The sequence below is a fragment of the Pituophis catenifer genome, unplaced genomic scaffold, assembly GCF_029215685.1.
Source record: "Pituophis catenifer annectens isolate HBS135680 unplaced genomic scaffold, rPitCat1.0.hap2 SCAF_3, whole genome shotgun sequence".
Classification (NCBI taxonomy): domain Eukaryota; kingdom Metazoa; phylum Chordata; class Lepidosauria; order Squamata; family Colubridae; genus Pituophis; species Pituophis catenifer.
This window is the reverse complement of record NW_027256883.1, coordinates 148,143,588-148,166,979: the sequence shown is the minus strand read 5'-3', so window position 1 is coordinate 148,166,979 and position 23,392 is coordinate 148,143,588. Positions and strand designations below refer to the sequence as shown.

General features: G+C 35.6%; 2 protein-coding genes across 2 annotated transcripts in view; one reads left to right on the top strand and one right to left on the bottom strand.

The window, feature by feature from the left end:
• DOCK7 (dedicator of cytokinesis 7) overlaps nucleotides 1-23,392 on the bottom strand; it is a 124,260-nt gene that overhangs the window by 54,221 nt on the left and 46,647 nt on the right. The window contains exons 15-22 of the mRNA XM_070941286.1: nucleotides 9,202-9,319; nucleotides 8,441-8,511; nucleotides 5,646-5,784; nucleotides 5,232-5,333; nucleotides 4,716-4,802; nucleotides 3,317-3,548; nucleotides 2,396-2,560; nucleotides 1,118-1,287 (exon numbers count right to left, since the gene is read on the bottom strand). Of these exons, the coding sequence (XP_070797387.1) occupies nucleotides 1,118-1,287; nucleotides 2,396-2,560; nucleotides 3,317-3,548; nucleotides 4,716-4,802; nucleotides 5,232-5,333; nucleotides 5,646-5,784; nucleotides 8,441-8,511; nucleotides 9,202-9,319 (1,084 nt within the window). The remainder of the gene's footprint in view (nucleotides 1-1,117; nucleotides 1,288-2,395; nucleotides 2,561-3,316; nucleotides 3,549-4,715; nucleotides 4,803-5,231; nucleotides 5,334-5,645; nucleotides 5,785-8,440; nucleotides 8,512-9,201; nucleotides 9,320-23,392) is intronic.
• Nucleotides 10,849-20,942, top strand: ANGPTL3 (angiopoietin like 3). Its single transcript, XM_070941285.1, has 7 exons — nucleotides 10,849-11,368; nucleotides 14,699-14,809; nucleotides 15,797-15,887; nucleotides 18,227-18,340; nucleotides 18,824-18,919; nucleotides 19,673-19,945; nucleotides 20,663-20,942. Exons 1-7 carry the CDS (start codon nucleotides 10,880-10,882, stop codon nucleotides 20,845-20,847), a joined length of 1,359 nt encoding a protein of 452 aa, XP_070797386.1. The 5' UTR covers nucleotides 10,849-10,879; the 3' UTR covers nucleotides 20,848-20,942.

Genomic DNA, 23,392 nt, shown 5'->3' with positions numbered 1-23,392 from the left:
TATCAGGCAGAAATATTAGCCCTTCCAGTTTATTAAAGAGCAGGTATGCTTCTGTAAGAAAGCTTCTATCTATTTTATTGCCAAATTATTCAGGCCAGGCAGCTCATGCAAAACTTATTATCTCCTAGGTAAATTTCATGTGCACATTACTCCCTCCGGCATTTCACAAAAAAAGGTCAAGGTGGTTTAATTAAGCAAGACTATCAAATGAATACTAAAAGACTCGTAGCTCTTCCAGTCCAATATTTAAATGTTTAATAAGAACAACAGGTAAACCTTTTTGGAGGGTGAGGCTTTTTTCCCCCCTTCCTTTTCATTACCATATTTTTCGGAGTATAAAATGCACCGGATTATAAGATGCAGCTTAGTTTTTGGGGAAGAAAACAAGGGGAAAAAAATCTGCCAGTAGGTATTCATCTGGCTAGCATCCTTAGTCTGGTCAGCTTCAGCACATTAGTTTGGTGGTTTTTTATCCCCTGCTTGGGGATAAAAAACAGCTTCTAAGGCACAGCTGAGACGAAGCAGTAATGAGAAAAGCAGGCAAAGCACGGGGAGATTGGTTCACTCGTTAGGGCTGAAAAAAAGCTTCGAAAAAGCTACATTTGAAGTATAAGATGCACCCAAATTTTCAGCTTCTTTTAGGGGGGGGAAGGTGCATCTTATACTCTGAAAAATACGGTAATTAAATAAAAGGATTCCTTTCTGTGCTTCTTGTATTCTTGTCTTGCCCATGGTATGCAAGTAGGCTGCTAATGTAAATACTCAGAAGTCTCTCCATTTTGGGTGGGTAAATTTTGGGGTGTAAAAATGCTTTTTAAGTGCCTCCTAAAAGCTTTTAAAGTGGCTTATAAAATATTCTTCGCCAGGAGGAAAAATGAAATTATTTATCATGATAAGTTTATGACAAAAGAATCTGTTCTTTGGTATCATTATCCTCGCTGAACAAGGCACCTGGAAATGCAATCTACTAACTGTGGAAGAAGCTAACATGAGTATCCATGTAACTAATAGGAATTCTATGCTCACAATTTGTCCAATTTGAGGCAAACAGTCAAATCTGGAGCCCAACAGGATTCATTAATTAATAACCGTGGGATGTTATTATTAGCCATCTTACCTTACTTCCAATGATTGATCGTACTTCATCATCGGGTGAGGTTGGAGTCCCTGATATGTCAGGGTTGCTGTTACTAAGGCTCCTGGAGCGATTCAAGTTTAGGCTGGCAGGTCTGACAGCTGAACGAGCCATGGTAGCGTAGTGCACTGATCCTCCTAAACCACTGGGAGCTAAAGAAATGCATAGCAGGAGTCAGAAAATATTTTATTTTTATTTTTATCTATTACATTTTTATGCCACCCATCTCTGCTACGAGGCAACTCTGGGTAGCTTACAAATTATAAAACAAATTTAAAAATAGTTAAAAGATTAAAATGACACAAATCATAAACTATTATTAAAAACTGCATTAAAACAGCAGCTAAGATTGCTAAGAGACAGATGGGAGTATACCTAAAGTACTAATATAACTGGTATCACTTTGAAAGGTAGCCTCAGCTAATTTTGCTCACTGACAGTTACAAATTCCATTCACTAGGTCAATTCTGAAGAAAAAATAAAGTTTGCCTAGAAGTCATATAGTAGCATTTATTATAGGTAGTCCTAAACTTATGACCGTATTGAGTATGGAGTTATGATCGTAATGGTGGTGGTCTTTAAGTGGGTCACCATGATTGTGCTCAATTTTACAACATTTTTGCAGTCATTAAATGAATTATGCGGTCGTTAAGTAAACACCATTATTGTTAAGCAAACTTGTTCTCAGTAATTGGGTTTTTTTCTAGAAACCAGAAGCAAACCAATCACTGGCAAAAAAAAAAAAAAAAAAAAGAGGTTGAAAAGAGCAATCACATGACCTAGGACGCTGCATAACTGCTGAGCACCGAAAATGTGATCACACAATTGTGAGAGCGTGATAACGATGCAGTTGTTGGAACTTCAAAAACAGGCTGTAAGTAGGAAGTTCATCCTAGCTTTAAATGGTTGCTAAGCAACTGGTCATTAAGCAAGGACTACCTCTATAGATTTCCTTTCCTTAATCAAAAAACCTATGTTTAGTCATGACAGAAGGACCTTGTATATATGAGTTTGAATACAACCAATGACAGTCCTTTCTCTATACCCCTAAACAGCTGATCCATACAGTGGTATAGAATATGACATAGGGAGTGTAAAAGAAATTAAAATTTGGCATAATTTGGGGGGAAGGGGCTGTTAGTCATTAACTATTAATTATGCTACATGTTTGATCACCAAGGTAAGATTCAGAAACTAAGGTCCTGATATCGTGCTTTTTCATTTGAATGCAATACAATTGCATTTTAAAAGTGAATGTACCTGGGCATGGAGAATTGGGAGACGTATTTGGTAACCGAAAAACATAATAAATATATGAAGTAAGAAGATTGTTTCTTCCATGCTGATCTTGGTTTCCTTCAAGGTTTTTGTGAAGTCTGTTTACAATAGAGGCCATGGCTTCAAAAGATGCTTGACCTAGATTGACTGGAAAGAATATAAAGAGTTAGATATCAAGCTGTTTATTTCTACTGACAAATTATCTAAAGGAGGGAGGGAGGGAGGAAGTATAGTCATCACATTCAAATAATCTGACAATATCTTAAATATGTGTTAAGTATGAATATCAATGGAAATGGCAAATGAATTCATTCAGCACCGACATAACTTCATATGGTCACTGAGCAATGGTCATGACTTGAAGATTACCAGTTCTAAAATTATCACTTATCTTTGGTTATGACTTGTAGTTGTCATGATAGCCAAAGTAAGTTTCTTCCCAGAAGGTGTGTTCTTTTATAGTTAATTCCAAAATCTTATAATAAAAGTCAATATTCAAAATTTATTTGGATCCTTAATCCATTTATTTATATCTTTTTTAAATTGAGATCTTATTTTAGCTTTTATTTATTTATCAAATTTGTTTGCTGCTCATCTTGCTGCAAGGAGACTCTTTTTGCTGCTTATTTCAAATTCTTAAGCTTGCAGTTCATTTTTATTTTGTTCAGAGCTGAAGACAAACTTACCCAATGAAAACTTTTCAGACTTGTTCTGAAGATCTCTAATAGCTTTAAGATATTAGAGATAATTTCTGAAGTGATTAAAATGAAAATACTAATAATTCTAAATGTAGCTATGGCATGTTAAATTATAGTGGAATAATTACAACAAAGAGAATTTATATTGCAACAAAGAGAATTTGTATCATATTTTCACTTAAAAACATAAACCTAAATGAAATACCTATTTGGCCCGCAATAATAGGAGGTCTTACAACCAAAAGAATTAATTTGTCAAGCAGAAGATGGAGAAACCGCACCACAGGCTCCAACTGAGATGAGTTCAAAGCTGAAATACTGCTCTTTAATTCATTTTCCAAGTTGTTCTCCATAATTCTCATGTCACCTATCCGTACAGGGAACATATGTTCATCCAGAGCATGAACAAGGGCAAAGAACTTGTCAAGATAGGGGTCCTAAATAAACAAATAATAATAATAATAATAATAATAATAATAATAATAATAATAATAATAATAATAGTTTAGCTATTCAAACTAATGCAATCAAGGCCAGAATTTAAAAATCATCAAATGATTCAAAGTGCAAATTGTGCAAAGAAGCAAAAGAAACAGTAGACCATATAATCAGTTCGTGCAAGTAGATTGCACCAATTATAAACAACAGCATAATATGGTCACCAAAATGGAACATCTCTAAAAATTATCATATGCTAGTAATAAAAACTTGGTGGAGACATAGAGTTGAAAAGTAGACAAGAATTAGCAAGTGGCATTTCTGAATATAAACTGATAAACTCTTGGCTTATAATATGCCAGTGACTGAAAAGAGGAAAGTATGGATGATGTGGCAAGACCAGGGGACAGAATAGAAAACAAGATATTGGAGAAGATCGCAAAGTATCAGGATCTGAAAATCAAAACTGAAAAAGTTTGGCATAAACTGGTTGTGATGGTCCTAATTTCCATCTGACACTTACAAAAGGCCACACTGCTTGGATCCCTCTTCCTGAGAGGAGAGGTTGGCACCAGGCACCAACACAGGTGTTGCTTTTTGAAAAAAGCAACCCTTCCCAACGGTTTCTTTGCTGGGAGTTGAAGCTCCTCTGCAAACTTATTTTAGCAATTCCCATTACTCCTATGCAGTCAACTATATGGAGGGTTAGCATACTTGGATTTTGGCAGAGCACCAGAGTGGAGAGGCAGTAGAGAGTGTGGGCTGCCTCAGGCAGGTGAAGGAGGCACAGAACAGGCCAGGCATGAGTGTCTCTCTGTTCTAGCACTCTGGCAGTGAAACGGCATCTTGTTGAAATCCAGCAGAAAGCATAGGCTTTCCAGGGAATTGGCATGGAAGATCCCACATGAGTATTTGGTAGTTGACAACTATTCATAAGTGCAAATAGGTTGTCAAGTCTCCAGACTGCTATCACATGATGGCCAGGGATGAGACAATTTGCGATGACCTATAAACCACTCTTTCCAAGGCTTCAAAATCTCAAACAGACATTAAGTGACTGGTCATAAGTCAAGGACTACCTCTACATTCCACGATAAATTTTGTCGTAATTTTAGAACAACCTTATTTACTTTCCCTGTGTTAGTGGGATCCCTCTTAATACATACCTGTGTATGAATGGTTGACACAGCAATTATTTCTACATTAAAAACTCCTTTATGGTTATCAACCCACTTCATTCCAGGCAAAGGCACCTGACAAAAAGCAAAACATAATAAAGTGTAGGAGATAACCAGGCTGAGCCCCAGGGAGGGATCAAACGCATCATCGGTCTCAAATCCCTTCGCTCCCACAAGTGATTTTGAATTCCACTGACTCTTATCTACCGCCAATTTGCTTTGATGGTTAGTACGGTAGTTCCTATTCTTATAAAAAGCATAAGCTTGCAATAAACCCGTATATTCATTTGAACTGCCTGGTCTTCTGATTTTTCATTGCTTGACATATAGTCCATTATGACTTTCATTATGGTGAAAGAATAGTTAGTAAAACAGACATTTTAATAAACAAATGTGGATAAAATGTTTCTAGAATTTACTTTCAAAATAGGTGTTCTTAATATTTGGGATATTTGTTGCTTAACCCACTTTACTGAGTCACACCCACTATAGGAAGTTGCTAACCTCTGGAGAGAGTACAGAATAAGCTTGTGGTGGCTTCTCCAAAGAAACAGGGAGGCAGAACTGGCCTGTTTTTAATCGTCCATTTTGTAGCATCGGTATCCACTTGAATGGGAAAAAAGAACCAAAACATCATTAGCACCTATCAAATACATTGGAAGTCTTTGCTTATTCACTTACCTATTTCAATTTTTACAGCTACCCATCTCACATCCATCACTCTGGGTCGCTCAAGTTAAAATAAACCAAACAAGCCATGTAAAAGAATTCAAACAATCAGAAATGTATCAAAACTGACTTAAGCCTTATTCCAAATGAACATGTACGGAAATAATATCAAGCAAAATGATTTCTGTGATGCTGAAAGTCAGAATGAAGGCAGGAAGGAATGGAAGACATTTTGTGGCAGCTGTTTACCGTGTAGCCAACAGGAGTCTCGAGTGGGGTGTTTTGTTTCTGTTGGCAACTGACATGGTAGAAAGTGAAAAGCAAATGATGGTGGTCCGTTAGAGTAGCAGGAAGCTTGATCTTGATTTCTTCATGGAAATCAGGAGATCTGTTTTGAGGTAAATAGAGATTTTTATCTAAAACAAAATGCTTAAGTTTGATTGGTTTATAAAGCAGCCCTATATCCTCTTTGGAAGACAGCTTTGGAAGCTGCAGCTGACAAATGTCTATGGAGATTCTCACTCATCCTTTGGGTCATGGTTGTCCCAAAGGTGCTTTTTTGAAAGGCAACTGGACTTTGTTTTTCCTTGAAGACGTTTCGTTTTTCATCCAAGAAGTTTCTTCAGTTCTGCTCAGTCAGAACTGAAGTAGCTTCTTGGTTGAGAAGCAAAACGTCTTTAAGGAAAAACAAAGTCCAGTTGCCTTTCGAAAAAGCACTTTTGGGATTTCAACAGACAAATTGCCAACAATTCCAAAGTCATGCTCATAAAGTTACACGCGGCATTCTGCAATCCCCCAATCACCACTACAATTGATATCCTCTCACTGAAGGCAGTTTTAGAGATTATTTACAATAGCTTCTGAGCCAAAGCTCTTCCTGGTAGATCATATGGCCTCTTTGGGATTCTTTCCAAACAAAAACTTTCCTGTCAAACAAATCTAATCTTGGCAGTTCTCCCTCTCTGAGGATAGAATGCTCTCTCTAACCTAAGAGGGAAATCCAAAAAATCTTGTGGTCCCTGGAAGACCCTTTCAAGGAGCTAAGGATTGTAGTTTTAATTGCTTAGGCTCCTTCTCCCAGTTTTCAATTATTGCATTGCATTAGTTAAAGAGAAAATTTTCAGATAAAATGTCAAAAGAAAGATTTCCTGGGATTTTAAGATTTTTATTTTTTCTATAGGAAGATACATTTTCTCTACATTCATCTACATTTCTGTTTAGTTAGTTAACACTCCCTATCTCATAAGATACTACGAGGCTTTTAGATGTAGTCAATACTACAAGATGATAGGTTTACTCCTAGATTATTCTCCAGTTTTTGCTCACATAAATAAATATTTCACTGATTTGTTCTACTAATAAATGTTCTCCTAATCATGTGCAAAGGGACAAAAATGCTTCTTTTCCTTTTCATGTGATTTCATATATGCAGAAAATGTAATCTCTCATAACCATAATTTCAGCAAATCAGACAATCATGATTATGGAATTATAAAAGGCAAAAGGGTATGAACAAGATGCTAGGGATCAGGTACATGTAGTTAGTCCTCAAATTACAACCATTTGTTCAGCAACTATTCAAAGTTACAGGGTAGCTATGCTTGGTCCTCAAAATTACAACCATTGCATCATTCCCATGGCCACATGATCAAAATTCAGGGGCTTGGTAGTGTGCTGCCTGCAGGGGCACCTCAGTTCCCTCCATCTGCCTAGCTCTTCCACATCTCTGCTCTTTTGGACACCCTGTGCTCTGTTGAACCTGCCAGCCTACACTCGCTGGTCCTCCCATGTCCTGCTACCCTTGCAGCCTCCAACTGACTTTCATTATCTTTTTCAGTCATTTTTGACAAGGTGTGCCTGCACTGGCCTTTTGCAAGGCAGCTACTGGCTATGCTAGACCTTTTTCCCTTGTCCGAATCCCACATGGCCTTATCACGTGGCCTTCTCAACAGGTTTTGGAAGGCAAATACACATAAGAATACTCTAGCAGCAGGGGTGAAATGCTCCCGGTTCAGACCGGATCGCCCGGTAGCGATGGCGGCAGGTGGTTGTAGAAAAAAAATGCTTTTAAAAGCCTCTGACGAGCTGAGTTGCCTGATGGTCAGAGGCTTTTAAAAACATTTTTTCGGCCAAAGAGGTTGTAGAAAAAAAAGCTCTTAAAATTTTTTTTTTAAAAAAAAGTTGGTCACACCCTCCCAGTCACATTATCCCCACCAAGCCACGCCCACAGAACCGGTAGTAAAAAAATTTACATTTCACCACTGTCTAGCAGCATCAATGCCAAAGACTTTTAGCTGAGCCCTTCTTTCATACTGGTACATCTAGGACCTTCTTTCGTGCCTCTGCCTTCTAAAAAGTGAAATGCAATTTGGATATGAGATGGGCACAATTTCTGGAAGAAGGCCTGGAGCTGCCAGCAGCTGTCCTGCAAAGACCAGGCTGAGCGTGCCTTATCAATAACCGGAGGAAGATGGCAAAGATCATACATGGACAGCAAGATTGGCAAGAAGACAGGGACACGGAACAGAAGGTGGCAAAGCCAGCAAAGATGGCAGAATGCAAGGCAGCCAAAAGGGCAGAGATCTGGGGGAAATAGGAGGGTGGATGGAGTTGAAAAGGAGGCATCCCTCACCTTACCAAAACTTAAGGTTGGGAGGAACCAATTCAGGAATGGCTTGGCTTGGGATGGGACCTTAGCTAATGACCAGTGGGATATGGTTAACAAAGGCAATCAGGATTACTGGAATTGCAGTCATTAAGTGAGGTAATCACGTGGCATCAGGCTTTACAACTGCATCCCTTAGCGACAGAAATTCCAGTCCTAATTGCCATTGTAATGCAAGGGCTATCTGTATTTGCATGCTCATGGCTAGACAACTGCAGAATCTCTGCTTCATTATAATCAAAAGTATGAAATTCTTGTTACCCTAAGATCATCTTTGTAACATATGAGTGCAGAGGATGTTTTATTTCTGATCTCACAATATTATATACAGTGTCGAGTAAAATAAAATATTGCTTTTCAGAAAGTCTCTGCTTTTTACCTGTTATGGTAAACAACAGCTGTATAAGCTTCTTTTGAAAATTCAGCACAGCTAGATTTTCCAGAGATTACCTATAAAAATAAATGATTAAATATATTTTCAAAAAAACATTCTTTATTCTTCAGAATTGGAAATTTTACTAAGTCAAAAATGAATATCAAGATACCTATTTATGTGGCATATATTTATAACCTTGATAAATATGATTTTGTTTAAATACTGACTTGTTAAAAATAAAAATATTTGGCTACAAAAATAGTTATTAGTATTTCAAAAGAAACTAGATTTTTTTATATCTGCTGCATATTTCGTGGTGAGCTGTGTGCAAAAGTATGTAATTATTACTCATTTAGTCACCAAGTGAGTCAAGGTGGCTTACAAGGGGTGCAGATACCATAAATAGTAAAACCAAAATCAGATAAAACTTGGATCACAAACATTTCAGCAAGTTAACCCTGTTAAGTTACAAGCGGGAAAGTGCAGAAATGCCACTGAGCAGATGTTAAAACAACACAAAGGATTAAAAACAAAAGAAAGTTCGAAGAAACAAATTCTCGAATAAGTAAAAAGTCTGAGAAACCAGTGATTCAGTCTGATTCTGTCCCAGCAGGAGTGTAGCCTGGTATAGCACATTTTGATGTGCATCGAGTACAAAACACAGAATAGATAATTTACACCATCAAAATAAAAATGGATCTCACACACACACACACACACACACACACACACACACACACATCACATCACATCACATCACATACCGGCATTGCATTGCTTGGATCCTCTCCAAACATAAACTGCACTTTTACAGTAATATTCCGAGCAGATCCTTGACGATTGGCAAAGTTAAGGCTTTGTGGATAAACATATAGAAGATTTCTACAAAAAAAGGAGAAAAGTATAAACATTACATAGTGACTAGGTTATCTGAGTTGTCTGTGGTTGATGAATTATACAACCATGCATCAAATAATAGGAGATGGAAACTACTAAGCTAGAGATAATAAAAAGCTGCAGGGACAAATAAAAGTTAGCTGACACATAAGCCTGTAATTAGTTAACTGATTAGGATCCCATGAAATCAATGGGGTAAATTAGGGACAACTTAATTCTTATTGATTTCAATGTGAACTAAGCATAGCTAACTTTGATTTATTCTTTGGTTCTGTTTCCAGGTATCTGCTGAATGGGGAAAAGAGAAGGATAAAAATTGACCACCCTTGATAAAAGCTGGCAGTGACAGAATTACACTCATTTTATGAAGCTGTGATTCCCTTAAATTAACACTCAAATTTACAACAACAAAGATGACATAGCCCTCTCCTTATTTCTTGAAACCATTATAAACATCTATTTATTATAATAATATTTTCTCCGTAGTTATGCTTTTGATTCATGCCTTTTCTGGGAATTATTTTATTCCACAATACGTACAGTATACAAATCAACCAATCATAAACATAGTGGCTACTTCATATCAAAACAGAGTAAATTAGCTCTTCCTAAATTAGGCTGGAAGTTTAGTAATCTTTACATTCAATATTCATGCATTGGCTTAAAAAGCTATAGAGATAGAATGTTACAGTGGGTATTGGGGTTTCTGGGAGAGAATGGTATGGAGCACACTGAAAATCTCCTAGAATTTCAAATCAGAGGGCAAAATTTATACTAAAAAAACCTCCTTGTGAAGTTTCCATCTTTCTTGGAAAAATTGCCAGTTCTGTTGTTTGAAGTACACATTTCTCATATAACATTAACAAAAGCCAGATCTCACTGTTTTTTTCAAATGTGCTAGACAGCTTTATTAACTTTCATTTGCTGAATAATAAGTTCATTTGACCTGGGCAAGTCAAAATAATAAAGCAACAATTATATCCATACTGAAGCAAAAATAGGGTTTGAAGACCCTCACTAATTATATATCCCAAACATGTGGGTCACTGCTCCTGTCCTTCCTGACTACCATCTTATATGCTTAGGGTAGATTTAAAAGAAAGACCTCTGTTGTACATCTTGAACCGCATGTGTGACAATAAATGACTGGACATTGCAAGGTCTGTATCAGTTATTCCAAATTGCTCAAAGCTTTCAAAGTTAAAATAGCACAGCTGGCATAATATGTGTGCCACATAAACTGACAGCCACACTCAAGTTGCCAAGTTCTATATCAATTGAACGTTCCAAGTCATCTTTAAAGGTAAGCCTTATTTACTCTTAGCATAACATTTGCTATCAGGAAATGTTCATCAGATGGGCTCAAAGAGCCTAAACAGGACACAGGTTACATTCATTCAGGTTTAATTATCAACTACCTCAACTTGATTTTTTTTTAGGACTGAACATGGTATATGTATTTATAGGCATACTAGAACTCTCCCAGAGAAAGACAAATAGCAAAGGGAGACATTTCTTTTCTGAACTAGAATAAGCAGAAAGAACATGAAAATTATCCTAGTATTGGTCTTTATGATTTCTCTAGTAATTTCAGGTAGACTAGACGGTCATCACTTGGAATCAGCAAGTCCTGAGCCTAAGTCAAGATTTGCTATGTCTGATGATGTGCATTTGCTGGCCACAGGACTACTCCAGCTTGGGCGTGGCCTTCAAGACTTTGTCATCAAAACCAAAACCCAAATGGATGACATCTTTCAAAGGCTTAACATTTTCGACCGATCTTTTTCTGAGATCTTGCAACAAACCAATGAAATGAAAGAAGAAGAGCAGCAGTTAAAAAAAGCCACAACTAGATTGCAAGCAACTGAGGAAGAGATGAGAAATGTATCTTTGCAGCTTAATTCCAAAATAGACTTCCTTTCCATTGAGAAGATTCAACTGAACAACAAAGTAGGGAAACTTGAAGAAAAAATAACTGAACTCGTACAGACCCAGCTTGATATCCATGAGCCAAGAGAAATTGCCTCACTTAAAGTAAGTAGAAATGAAACATATTGAGTGCTGCCAAAGTAAATTATATTCTGTGCAATGAGATAATTCAAAAAGATTTAGTCGTTCCTGTTGCTGCTGGACTAATGTGCTGCATTTTAAGGAATAAAACCAGCTTTTTTCTTAATGCTGCTTTATTGTGCATTTAATGCTACCCATAGCCATTAAGGGAATGTGTAGCATGTAAAAGTCTTTAAAATAATCACGAAAGTAATGACTGTTTCTTGAAATAAATTTGCTCTGACAATTTTCCTTTTTAACATATGTACAAGTTATTACTTTTATTTTGACAGTTTGGCTTAACTATGAAGATTTAGACTAAAAGAAGTAATTAACAAGTGATAATTTTATGCCAAAAAGAAAATGAATAGTAAAGTTAGCAAACTGCCTTTTCTTTCATCCCATAATGTTAATAGTTATATGCTTTTTCAATAATTCATTTGTATAGTTCATAAGGAAGAAATTGGCATTCCTTCACTTTTACAAACCTACAGCTCTATTCCAGGCATAAAAATTGCATCTTAAAGTTGTTAATCCGATTTTATATACTGAACTTGGTTAATAACATTTGAAAGATCATTTTAAAAATAAGAATATAACATTTGCTTACCTCTACAGCAAGCATGAAGAATACATTTCTGAGATACAGAGTAATTATGGTACATGTACTGATATTTTAGCCACCAGCTGAAATGGACTAGAACTGTAGAGTTTCAATTATCAGGCCATACTGTTTACTGCTCTGAAATGTGAAAAAGCTGCTGAAAACTGAATGTGTAAATACATAAAAACAATGCTTTCATAGTCAGGAAAGATATATCAAAGATAACACTTGGGTACAATGCAGTCAACAATTGAATAACATCCACTGGACTTTGTGGACAACTTGTTAATATGATTATCAAATTCAGACAGCAACCACTGAAGCAGAAGACGAGGAGGCTGATGGGTTTTGTGATAAAGTTCAACCTAAAATCAATAGAATATTTAAGCAACAGGCTGGAGAATTGAGTGCCAAAGTTGGAAATACTAAGGAGAAAAATATAATTGGACTGAATGGCCTAGGAAAGAGAAATGAAGCAGAGAATGATTTATCCATTTCTGGCAATCCAATGAGTTATCATCAGAATCTTCAATCTTCAGACAAAATATTAGCTAAGAAACAGACACTCCAATGCTCTCGCAAATGGCTGAGTGAAAAGACTGATGTAGGAGCAGGAAGAAGGGCGGGTCCAGCTCCAGAGGGATATGATTGACACTCAGCCATGCAAATAGGAGTGAGCTATACCCATGTTGAGAAGTGTCTGAGCAGCGAGGTGGAAAATGATGTCTATATACATTGATATTACTTGAAGATGCACACCAAATTCAAATTGATTGTATTATTAGTACAAAAAGATGGAACAGCTCAATTATAATGACATGGCTAAGGCTAATTGTGGAATAGATCACAAACTGTTCATGTCCAAGTCAATTTAAAGTGGAACAAATAAGCCAATCCATTTCCATGATATAATCTTCAGCATATATTCACCATTATCAACAAGAACATGAGGAACTGCTTTGAAGTCCTGAGCCTCATTGAGAGAGAACCAGAAGAATAAGGAATCTAATCAAAGTAAGTTTTTAAGGATGAATTTGAAAAGAGATAGCCAAGGCTGAGAATCAGAAGAAAGCAAATGGTGGAAACTGGCAAGAAAAGAGAGAGAAAAGTTAAGGAAGAAAAAATTTCAAGAAGAAACTGTCCATGAATTATTAGAAAGTACAAGAAGCAATATTAGGATGACAACTTTAAACATAGATGGGCACAAATACAAATCTTCCAAAAGATCTCTAAACTCAGAAGGATGTTTCTGCCTCAAATTGGTATGCTAAGATTAGAAAGAGGTCAGTCAAAAGGAGACTTAACAGAATGTGCACACTATCGCAAAATATATTTTACAATATATTTGTATATATATACAGTCACAATGCTTAGAATTATCCACTGCACATTGCAGTCCAACATGGAATGGAAGATGATCAGGTTCAAAGTATCATGTCTTGGAACATTAGCTTTCTTGAGAAGACTACAATACTAGGAAAGGGGGAAGGAAAGAGACAAGAATGACAGCAATAAAATAAACTTGATTACAGAGATAATGGATAATGTTATTTGAAGGCTTGAAGGGGCAGATGGGGACTGATGATTCTGAAGAGAGTTACCTAAGTGATCACTAACTGACAACAATTTGATGACACATAATCTATCAATCAAACAAACACATACTATCCTCGTTTTTCATCCATAAACTTCAGAAGACTGCATTCTAGGAAAAGCTTGCTATGCTAGTACCCTGTTTCCCTGAAAATAAGACATCCCCTGATAATAAGCCCAATGGGCTTTTGAGCGCATGCACTAAAATAAGTCTCCCCCCCAAAAAATAAGCCCGCCCCAAAAATATTTAAACGCAGAGCAGGAAATTAGGTAAGATGGCAAGAGGAGCTCCATCTTGCTCCATGTGCCCCCCAAAAATAAAACCTTCCCAAAAATAAGGCCAAGCACTTAGTTCGGGGTTAAAAAAAATATAAGACAGGGTCTTATTTTCGGAGAAACACGGTATATGCCAATTTCTTAAACTTGGTGCCTTCCCTATATATCGGACTATGATTCTTTTCAACATGTGTTGAGATGACTTAAGACATACTGGCCAATAAATAATAGAAATTTTAATTCAGTGTGCCTGGAATAGACCAAATAGAGAAAACCATTTTATTATGTATTGAATGTAATTTTTATTAATTTTAGTCACAACAGTAATAATTAATACAAGTTGAACTTAGAGAAAGAGAATAGAGAAAAAGAAAAAGAAAAGAAAGAAATAAGTGCAGGAAAAAAGAGAAACAAGGAAATGAAAAGAAAGCAATAATGAAAAAGAAAGGAAATATATAAAGAAGCGAGTTCCAACCTTCATTACAAGTATAAACAAATTTAGTAACTATTCACTCATTGTAAGATTATAATATAACATTGATTTTGGTAGAAATGAGTGGAAAAACTTAATAGGAGAAATGGAAGTCCAATGTGTATTTTTAAACATGGCCCCAATGATGGATATATTTAATGGATTTTTGAGACACCTGATATAAGGATTTCTAAATGGATTGTGATTGCCTAATATTTATTAAACATAAGGCAATCTCGGAGAAGCACTTCTGATTTGACAAAAGAACATCTCTGCTGCATACACTACTGCAAAAAGTAATATGGAAACATTTTATACTTCAGATTATGATCCTTTAGGTCTAAACTATTGTTTTTTGCTTTCCCTATAGAATTTTGTTGAACAGCAAGATGGCCACCTCAAACACCTTCTCAAAATTGTTCAATTGCAACATGCTCAGCTCACAAAACAGCAAGGGCAAATACAGGACCTGGAGGAAAAGGTAAAATTGTTGGAAGATTAATGGCCATCTCTAATCTAGGGCAATTTCAATGGATTAGATGATTTATAAAAAGGAAAGAAAACTGCAGCTTCCAGAAAGTTTTTATACATTAAGTTTACCAACAACCAAAGCCAAGGTACAACTATTTAGGGAGCCAGGGTTGAGAACTCTAACTATACATATACACATATTTAATGTGAGAATGCAAAAGATTCTTATGCATGTTTAAATCTTATTGTGTTCAAACTAGCTTCACCAGAAGGTATGTTTAGGATTGCAGATTTCATTTTGGGTGTAACACAAGAGGACTCAATGACTGGGTTCATATATCATGCAAGTTATAATTTGGTTTGTTTGGTCAACAAATTATGTGAATTCAGTCATTGTCTAGGTAAATTATGGCTTATGGATTAGCATGTGTATGAATACCATTCATGCAAAAAAGTCTAGTGTTTTCTAGTTGAAAGAATTTACTATTCATTGTATTGGTTGAAGGAAACTATCTTAATCTACCAGATTTGGGCTGCAAATATTTGAACAACTACTAGATGGGAGCAGAGTTAGTTTTCTCCATATTTTTTTTGCCCTAAAATGACTGTTTAACTTCTTCACATGACATGGTTGATACTGCTGTCTCTAGTCAAAGATAATTTTTTTCCATGGTGTTTTTTCTTTGTGGTAACTTTTCTTTGGCAGAAGACATAGCCTTCATCATTCAAGCATGTACCTTCATAGTTTTATATGTCAACTCTGTATGTAACATAGGTGGTCAGAACAGACATATGCAAGAATTTTTGTCCCCAAATTTTTTCATGGCATATGAAGATACAGGGACTCTTATCTTCATGTGGGAGGGTCCCTTCTTATGGGACCCTCCCCAATCCAACCCTAGTGCGTTCATAATTTGAACTTCAAACTGTTCTGTGTACAGACAACCTGCCTTACTAATGAAGTACAGATGTAGAAGTAATTTCTTTCTGTTTTCAGATAAACAGCCCCAATTTTCAAGAGGACTCAGAATTATTTTCTGCAAAGGAAGATGACAGACATCCTAAACTGAAAAAAACAGCTAAAAATAGTAAGTAAGCTTTATTGCTTTATTGCGGTCAGAGACCAAATTAAAATAGACAAAGAAATGGAACATATTTTACAAATATGGATGGATCATGGGATAGTACACCATCTACTGCCTAAAAATAGCAATTCTAGAGGTAAATGTGCTTACGGATTTTTTTTAAAGTAATTCTAGGGTTTGGAATACAACACTGTTTTAGAATACCATTCTGGTGTATGCTTTGGTATGTATGTAAGAAACAGAATTGATTGATTATGCTTATTATTCTTCCAACAACACTAAAAAGCATTTATTTAAAAATTAAGGTGAGATCTGAAATAAAATGTTGCTTCTTGACTATCTCCTGAAATAAGATTAAGCGTTCTTTCCTCCAAAACAAGGCATTCTATTCAATCTTCCATGATTCTCTTATTGAAACAGCAATACCAGCTTCTAGCTATTTTCTGAGTACAATTCAAAGTTCTGGCAAAGATCTTTAAAGTCCTGAATGGTTTGTTGTTTTCTATTCATGACTTGATGAACATTATTTTGTCTGCGGGTAATGGCTTCTTTAGATTTTTTTAAAGCTTGTACTACTGTTACAGTGGCACATTATCTTCTCACTGGTTCCTTTTCAAATGCCTTTGATTTTTACGAGTAATTGGATTTTCTTCAATGACTCTTTATCTTCATATTATGTGACCAAAATACTGAAGGTTTAGCTCTTTTACGCTTCCAGAAAGCAATCTGGTTTCACTTCATCTAGAACTGAATTATTTGTTCTTCTTACAAAGAGGCATTTTCAACCATTTTCTTCAGCACCATAATTCAAAGGCATCAGTTTTAATTAATCCAGACTTTCCGATATAGTTTTTAGCCACATGTTAAAACCGGAAAACCATGGCTTTGACCACAAATAGGAATAGCTTGGAGTCAGGATATTTGAAAGGCTGTCTATTCCAGGGGTCTCCAACCCTGGCCACTTTAAGACTTGTGGACTTCAACTGCCAGGGGAGTTGAAGTCTACAAGTCTTAAAGTGACCAATGTTGGAGAACCCTGGTCTATTCCATATCAAACTGAAAATCCACTAAAATCATCTTCAGAGGACTCCTTCTCTGGACTCCTTCCAGAGAACCTTGATCTGCTTCATGTTATCAGACAGACCTGTTCCACTTCCTCACTAAAAACTTTGGGAAGTTAGTGGGGGGGGGGAAAACATTCTCTTTGCCTTAGAATAGTCATCCTGCGATTTCCTGCTGCTGTTTTTATCAAAATAGCTTGTAATTATTATTTTTTAATCACTGCTATGTATCACATGACTGCATCCAACTTAAGCCTTTCGCTGCGGTCATTAAGCAACTCACTGTGGGAAATTAAGTGCAGCGTTATGTGGTTACGACATGCAACTTCCTGTCAGCTTCTCCATTTACTCTGCTTGTTGGAAGCCGGTGGAGAAGGTCACAAATGATGACCATGAGACACTGTGACTATAGTGAACCCATGCTGATTACCAAATTTCCAAATTAGGACCATGTGAATGACTGTGAGGATGTTGCAATGACTGTAAGTTTGAGGACTACTTGTAAATCTCATTTTTCAACGCTGTCATACCTTTGAATGGTCACTGAAGGAGCATACAGTTAGGACAACCTGTTGTCAAGTCCCTTTTTTTCATTCCACAAGATATTTAAATCAAGTAACTGTTCCCAGACTCCAAAGGGAGCTAATATTAGCATGTGTAATATTTCCTAATAATTGTTCCCATGGACAAGGTAAGACTGTGCCCTTGTGGAGAATACTCCACAGAATATATTGCCCATATTCTGTTATATTGTTCCCTCTATATAAGGATGCAAGAACCTATTTCATAACTTCCTTATCTGACAAAGAAGCCAGATAATTCTGATTTATTTTAGGTACAGATAATTCTGTCAGAACAGTATGATTCAATTTCCTTAAATGTAGCAAATTTTATACTACGTAAAACTCAACACATGTTGCTTACCTTGATGACCTTGTTAAAATTTTATGCTTGGATTTTATTAACTGGAAAAAAAATGTTTATTTACTTTGTTAATTTGCAGAATTTTGGTCAGTGACTTTAATAAAGAACTAATTAACCAAACCTGCTGTTAAAAAGAATGGATACAAATATTCCACCCAAGACTGATATTCTTCCATCCCTTCCACCTTTGAAATTTCTATCTCAAGAATATATGTGAATGTTATTTTCCTGAGCCTATATTTATTTCCAAATAAAAAAATCTTAAATTGATTCAAATTTTGTTTAAATGACTGCTCAAAAAAGTAATATACATTCTGAAAAATTGCATAGATTTACCTAAATTTCTGTTTCTTTTAGGTAATGCTACTGATTGTACTTGGATTTACAACTCAGGGGAAAGATCTAATGGGATTTATTCTATTAAGCCCAATGGATCCAAGGCATTTAATGTTTATTGTGAAATGGAAGGAGGTATGGCCTGTTACATTAGCAGTCTTCTTTTTTTTAAAACTAATTCTTACCTTCCGTAAAGTGCTGACTTATATATATTTCTTCATTAAGCAAACTTGCGGTCGCCACTCTTATTTGTTGAGAATGCAACTTTAATCAAGTAATAGGTAGTAATGAAGTATTTGGATTTTTAACTACAGTTGGTTGTTGTTTATTTTAGAAAATATGTAAATCATTAAGTCATTGTCTAATTGGGTTAGACAAATGCATATTATAATTGTCTCTGAATAGAGACTAAATTGGATAGAGTGAAGTTCATGCAGAAATGCAAAGTAATCAATGTTGTACAAATAATTTCTTTTTTGTTAAAGTGTATTCCAGTTCTCTTCTGCATACGATCTGATGTACAACATTCATACCGAGATATAATATATACTTTGTAAACTCTAAAATGATTAAAACAATCAAATGGTTGTATTAATAATTTATCATCTTCATCCACAGAAAACCCATGGACAATTATTCAGAAGAGATCCGATGGATCAGTAGATTTCAATCAAACTTGGGAGAGCTATATAGATGGATTTGGTAATCTTGATGGTAAATATATTTTCCAGTTTACTCAAAGTAACATTTATGTGTTTGAGACTATAGCTTTTGAAAGGGAAAGAAAACCCCTGGACATTGGTAAATGAGATTATTTATTTGGTCTAAGGGGTTGGTCTCAAAAGTAGAATTGTCTACTTTTTTCCTTCCCTTCAACCTTGTCTATTTAAATTCCTAAGCATAGGGCAGCAGTCATATAAATTATTACAAGCACATTTAAATAGATTTGATTTAAACAAGTCCAGATCTAGTTAGTCATAAATGTAGATTTGAATGGATTCTATTAATGCACATGCTACAAACATTTCTGAAAGAGGCATCCATGCAATTTGTTCAGTTACTTTCTAAGATTTTAAGGGAGAAAGAAATGGAATGTTAGGGTTTAACACTTTTCTTTTTCCTGGAAATAATATAGAACAGAAATAAGGAAAAAGATTCTGGAACCTGAATCATCAAGAACAACTTTCAAATTAGAAAGGTCTGCAACGCCTACATGAGCAAGATCAAAGCCATACGTTATAATTTTAATGGCCAGTTTGCCACATAAAATAACAATAAATTAATGAAAGATAACTTCATTCAGTGAAATTCCTTTTTTACTTTTTTAAAAATTGCAAAACTGTTGTCCTTGCTGTAGCAGACTCATGCAGCTATTCTGTTCAAAAGTGTTATTTTGTTAAGAAGTGTTTTTCTGTTAAACATGGTTGTTCAATCAGGTTTACTTTTCAAGTTCACTTGTATTTTCAGGAGAATTTTGGCTGGGCCTTCGAAAGATCTATTCCATTGTAGATCAAGCTGACTACATTCTGCGTATTGAGCTTGAAGATTGGAGAGCTAACAAACGTTATATTGAGTATACATTCAAAATGGAAGGTCCAGACAGAGATTATGCGCTCTTTCTCTCTAGGATTACTGGGAATATTCCAAATGCTCTACCTGAACAGAAAGAAATTAAATTTTCTACTAAAGATCATAGCAACAGCACTGAAAGAAAGCTTAACTGCACAGAAAGTGACTCAGGTAGATATTTTCTGTATATGCCAGTGTTTTAAGTTTTCTTATAATCTGGGGAAAAAGTGGCAGAGGGGAAGATTTTCATAAATATACTATGCTAAGAATAAAACACTAATAATATAGTATTATAAAAGAGAAAGGAAGGAAGGAAGAAAAAGAGAAAAAGAGAGAGAGAGAGAGAGAGAGAGAGAGAGAGAGAGAGAGAGAGAGAGAGAGAGAATATATGAAAGAAGATTAAATGTCCCTTCAGTTAAAAAAAATAGTGTATTGCATGCAAAAAATCTAGCACATAATAGACAACCCAATGTTATATCCTCTGTTTCACATAATAGCTTTCCACAGATTGAGATAATTTTTAAAAAATATCCAATTATTTTTAAAATTACATTACATTCTCTATCAGCATAGAAAGCATTATCCTGAAGTTCTCCTGAACATGTAATTGTCTCCAGATAACCTGGTTAGAAAAGGTTTTCTTCAAAATACAGTTGTTGTCATCATTGCCACCATTATGACCAAAGGCCATATTAGTTGGGACTATGAGAATTGTACCCCCAACTCATCCCAACCCACGTTAAATAAACTACTATTAAAGCTGGACATTTGTGGGAATCCCAGGCCTACAGGAAGAACCTTCTAGTTATCTTAAAAGGTTTTATTTATTAACCATGTGGTTACTATATTGGTATATCAATTCAATGATGTTTCTATTATCACCTTCAGGTGGCTGGTGGTACAATGTATGTGAAGAAACAAACCTGAATGGAAGATATATCAGGTCAAGCTCAAAAGAAAAACTAGAGAGGAAGAAACGAGGACTGTATTGGAAGCCTCAGAAAGGAAAACCTTATCTTCTCAAGTCAACCAAACTGATGATATATCCTACAGATTTTGAAACATTTGACTGAACATTATCAAAGTTTACCTAAGAAACTGCTAGCTACTAAAGTCGGAACCCAGCAACAGCCCTTTCTGCCGTAAGAAAATCATATTAAGGATGTAATCAAACCGTAATAATATTATTCCTTTGGATATATATCTCAGTGTGCTTTGTCCTGCTCCATAAGCTCAAAAAATAAGGAGAGCTTTGCTGTTAGACAAAGACAATTTTCTTTGAGGGCCATTTTAGTAGAATATTTCTTAGTATCAATGCTACCTTAAGAAAGGCAGGAAAAATGGAAAGATCTCCTTCCTTGGAACAAGATTTTGCCTTAGGGAAGGAAGAGGAATCACCACTGCTTTATTTCCGTGAAGTGTGGGACAGAAAAAAAAAAAGATTTTATCTCACATGATTAGGCAGGAAGTGTTTAATCAGACAAGGAATCACTATTTTCATTTTTGCCAAGGATAGAAGTGGTCTCTATTCACTTCTTTGGCAGAGATCAAGTGTTTTCAAACAGAAGTGGGGGGGGGGCGGGGCGGAGAGACTTGCCAGCAGCAATCTTAATGCTTTAGGCACAGGGGAAGCTGTTTTTCTCCTCTATTTAGTTTAATGCTCTATTTTAGTTCTCTAAAGCAAAATGTGGGCGCAGTGGTTAGAGTGCAGCACTGCAGGCTACTTCAGCTGACTGCTAGCTGCAATTCAGCAGTTCAAATCTCACCGGCTCAAGATTGACTCAGTCTTCCATCCTTCCAAGATCGGTAAAATGAGAACCCAGATTGTTGGAGGCAATATGCCGACTCTGTAAACTGCATAAAGAGGACTGTAAAAGCACTATGAAGCTGTATATAAGTCTAAGTGCTATTGCCATTGCTATCTGGGAGCCACAGAGGAATGTATCCTTGGAGTTGTTTAACAAAAGAAAATAGGAATGTGAAGTTTAGTAGAGGCTTAACATATCTATTTTCTTCTCTTATTTTTTTAATGTAAGTATTAAAGGATTACAAAGACTGGGGTTGACTATATACGGAATATAGATCATGGATTTTCCAGCTCTTGTTAAGCAGGAAGCAATGGAGACACCTAAAAGCAGAAGTCATTTAAGGGGAAATATGCAAGTTATGTTGCTCCTAGTTATACAGCTCTATTCATAACATGCCTATAACCCCCCACCCCCACCCCAATCTAAGCAAAACCTTCCACTGAAATGAATTACATAAAACAAATGAGCCTCATGTTCAAAATGTTCAGCTGGAACATGAACATTGATTCCATCCCACTAAGACTGCAAAGTGAAACCCTTTATTCATTTTTTTCTATATATAGCAGCCTTTCCTAGCTTTGTGTTCCCTCTCTATGGTGTCTACATATATTGGATTCATGTATTAAGTAAATAGACTGGTTGGGAATCCTGGAGAATTGCTCTGACACTTCCGACATTCACCGTTTGGGAGAAATGTGACGTTCTAAATATAAATATCCTAAATATCACCCTGGTGGACATAACTATCTAGTTCTGAGATAAGTGTGTACCTCTCACTCTGTACTTAATATTCCTCCTCACTTTCCTGATAATATAAGCCTTTGTATCATAATGGCTTCTTAAAATTAGCTTCGACTAAAAAGATAACTTCAAGTAGTTCCTTGTTATTTCAAAATTGTAAATGATAAATTATTGAGATCACAAATACAGATAACTACATTATAGTATAGAATGCTTAACTTGCTTTATGGATTTTTTTTGTTGATTGTTTGGTAAACCACCACAAATCTGTAAATGAATTGGTGGTATACAAGTGGAGTGAATGAAGGAATAAATAAGCAGGCTTTCTGTTAAAATAAAAAAATATATACATTTCTAAAGTTCCACCCAAATGTGAGAACAAATCCAATTATATTTCACTGGAAGTATACAAAATTTGAATCAGAGTATCATGGTTATGACACTAAATTACAGTATTTTGATGTCATTATCTATATATTCTTATTAACATAGGCATAACCTTATCAATGTATCTACCAAATAATTCTTATCGACAATAGTGTTAAACATTTAGGCCTATGACAAATTAAGTTAAACAGTTCCGTGAGAAATTGTCTCATGACATCAAGCAAAAAAAGCCATCAAGCAAAAAATACTACTGGTGTTTTTGATGAACAAATCAACTGCAATGTATTTTGAAAACAAACTGATGGTTTATAAAACCATGAAAATTACTTGCTAAAGTGGAAAAACAACCCTTAGATTTACATCAGCAATTTTGTTTTAATCAGTAGGCTTTCAGAGGGATTTCAGATAGATGTAAACAATACACCGCATCTAAATATTTTTTTCTAATACATGCCAAGAACAACGTAGATTAAATATGCATATTGCCAAAAGAAAAACTATGGTATGTTAATAGACAATGCATACAAAATATATGTTTCATGCTTGCAGTTCAGATCTTCACAGAAGTGCCTTTTGAATGTGAATTTTCTTTTTTAGGCTGAGTTATTAGCTTTGTATCTGGGCAATTACATTATAAGATTGTGTATTATCTAATTAAAAATCTGTACCCTTTTGAATCATT

Bases quoted from the DNA above. Each gene is read 5' to 3' on its own strand.
- ANGPTL3 (XM_070941285.1), top strand. From the start codon at position 10,880: ATGAAAATTATCCTAGTATTGGTCTTTATGATTTCTCTAGTAATTTCA. The intron at 18,341-18,823 runs GTATGGCCTGTT...CTTCATCCACAG, and splicing joins TTATTGTGAAATGGAAGGAG to AAAACCCATGGACAATTATT. The intron at 19,946-20,662 runs GTAGATATTTTC...TATCACCTTCAG, and splicing joins CTGCACAGAAAGTGACTCAG to GTGGCTGGTGGTACAATGTA.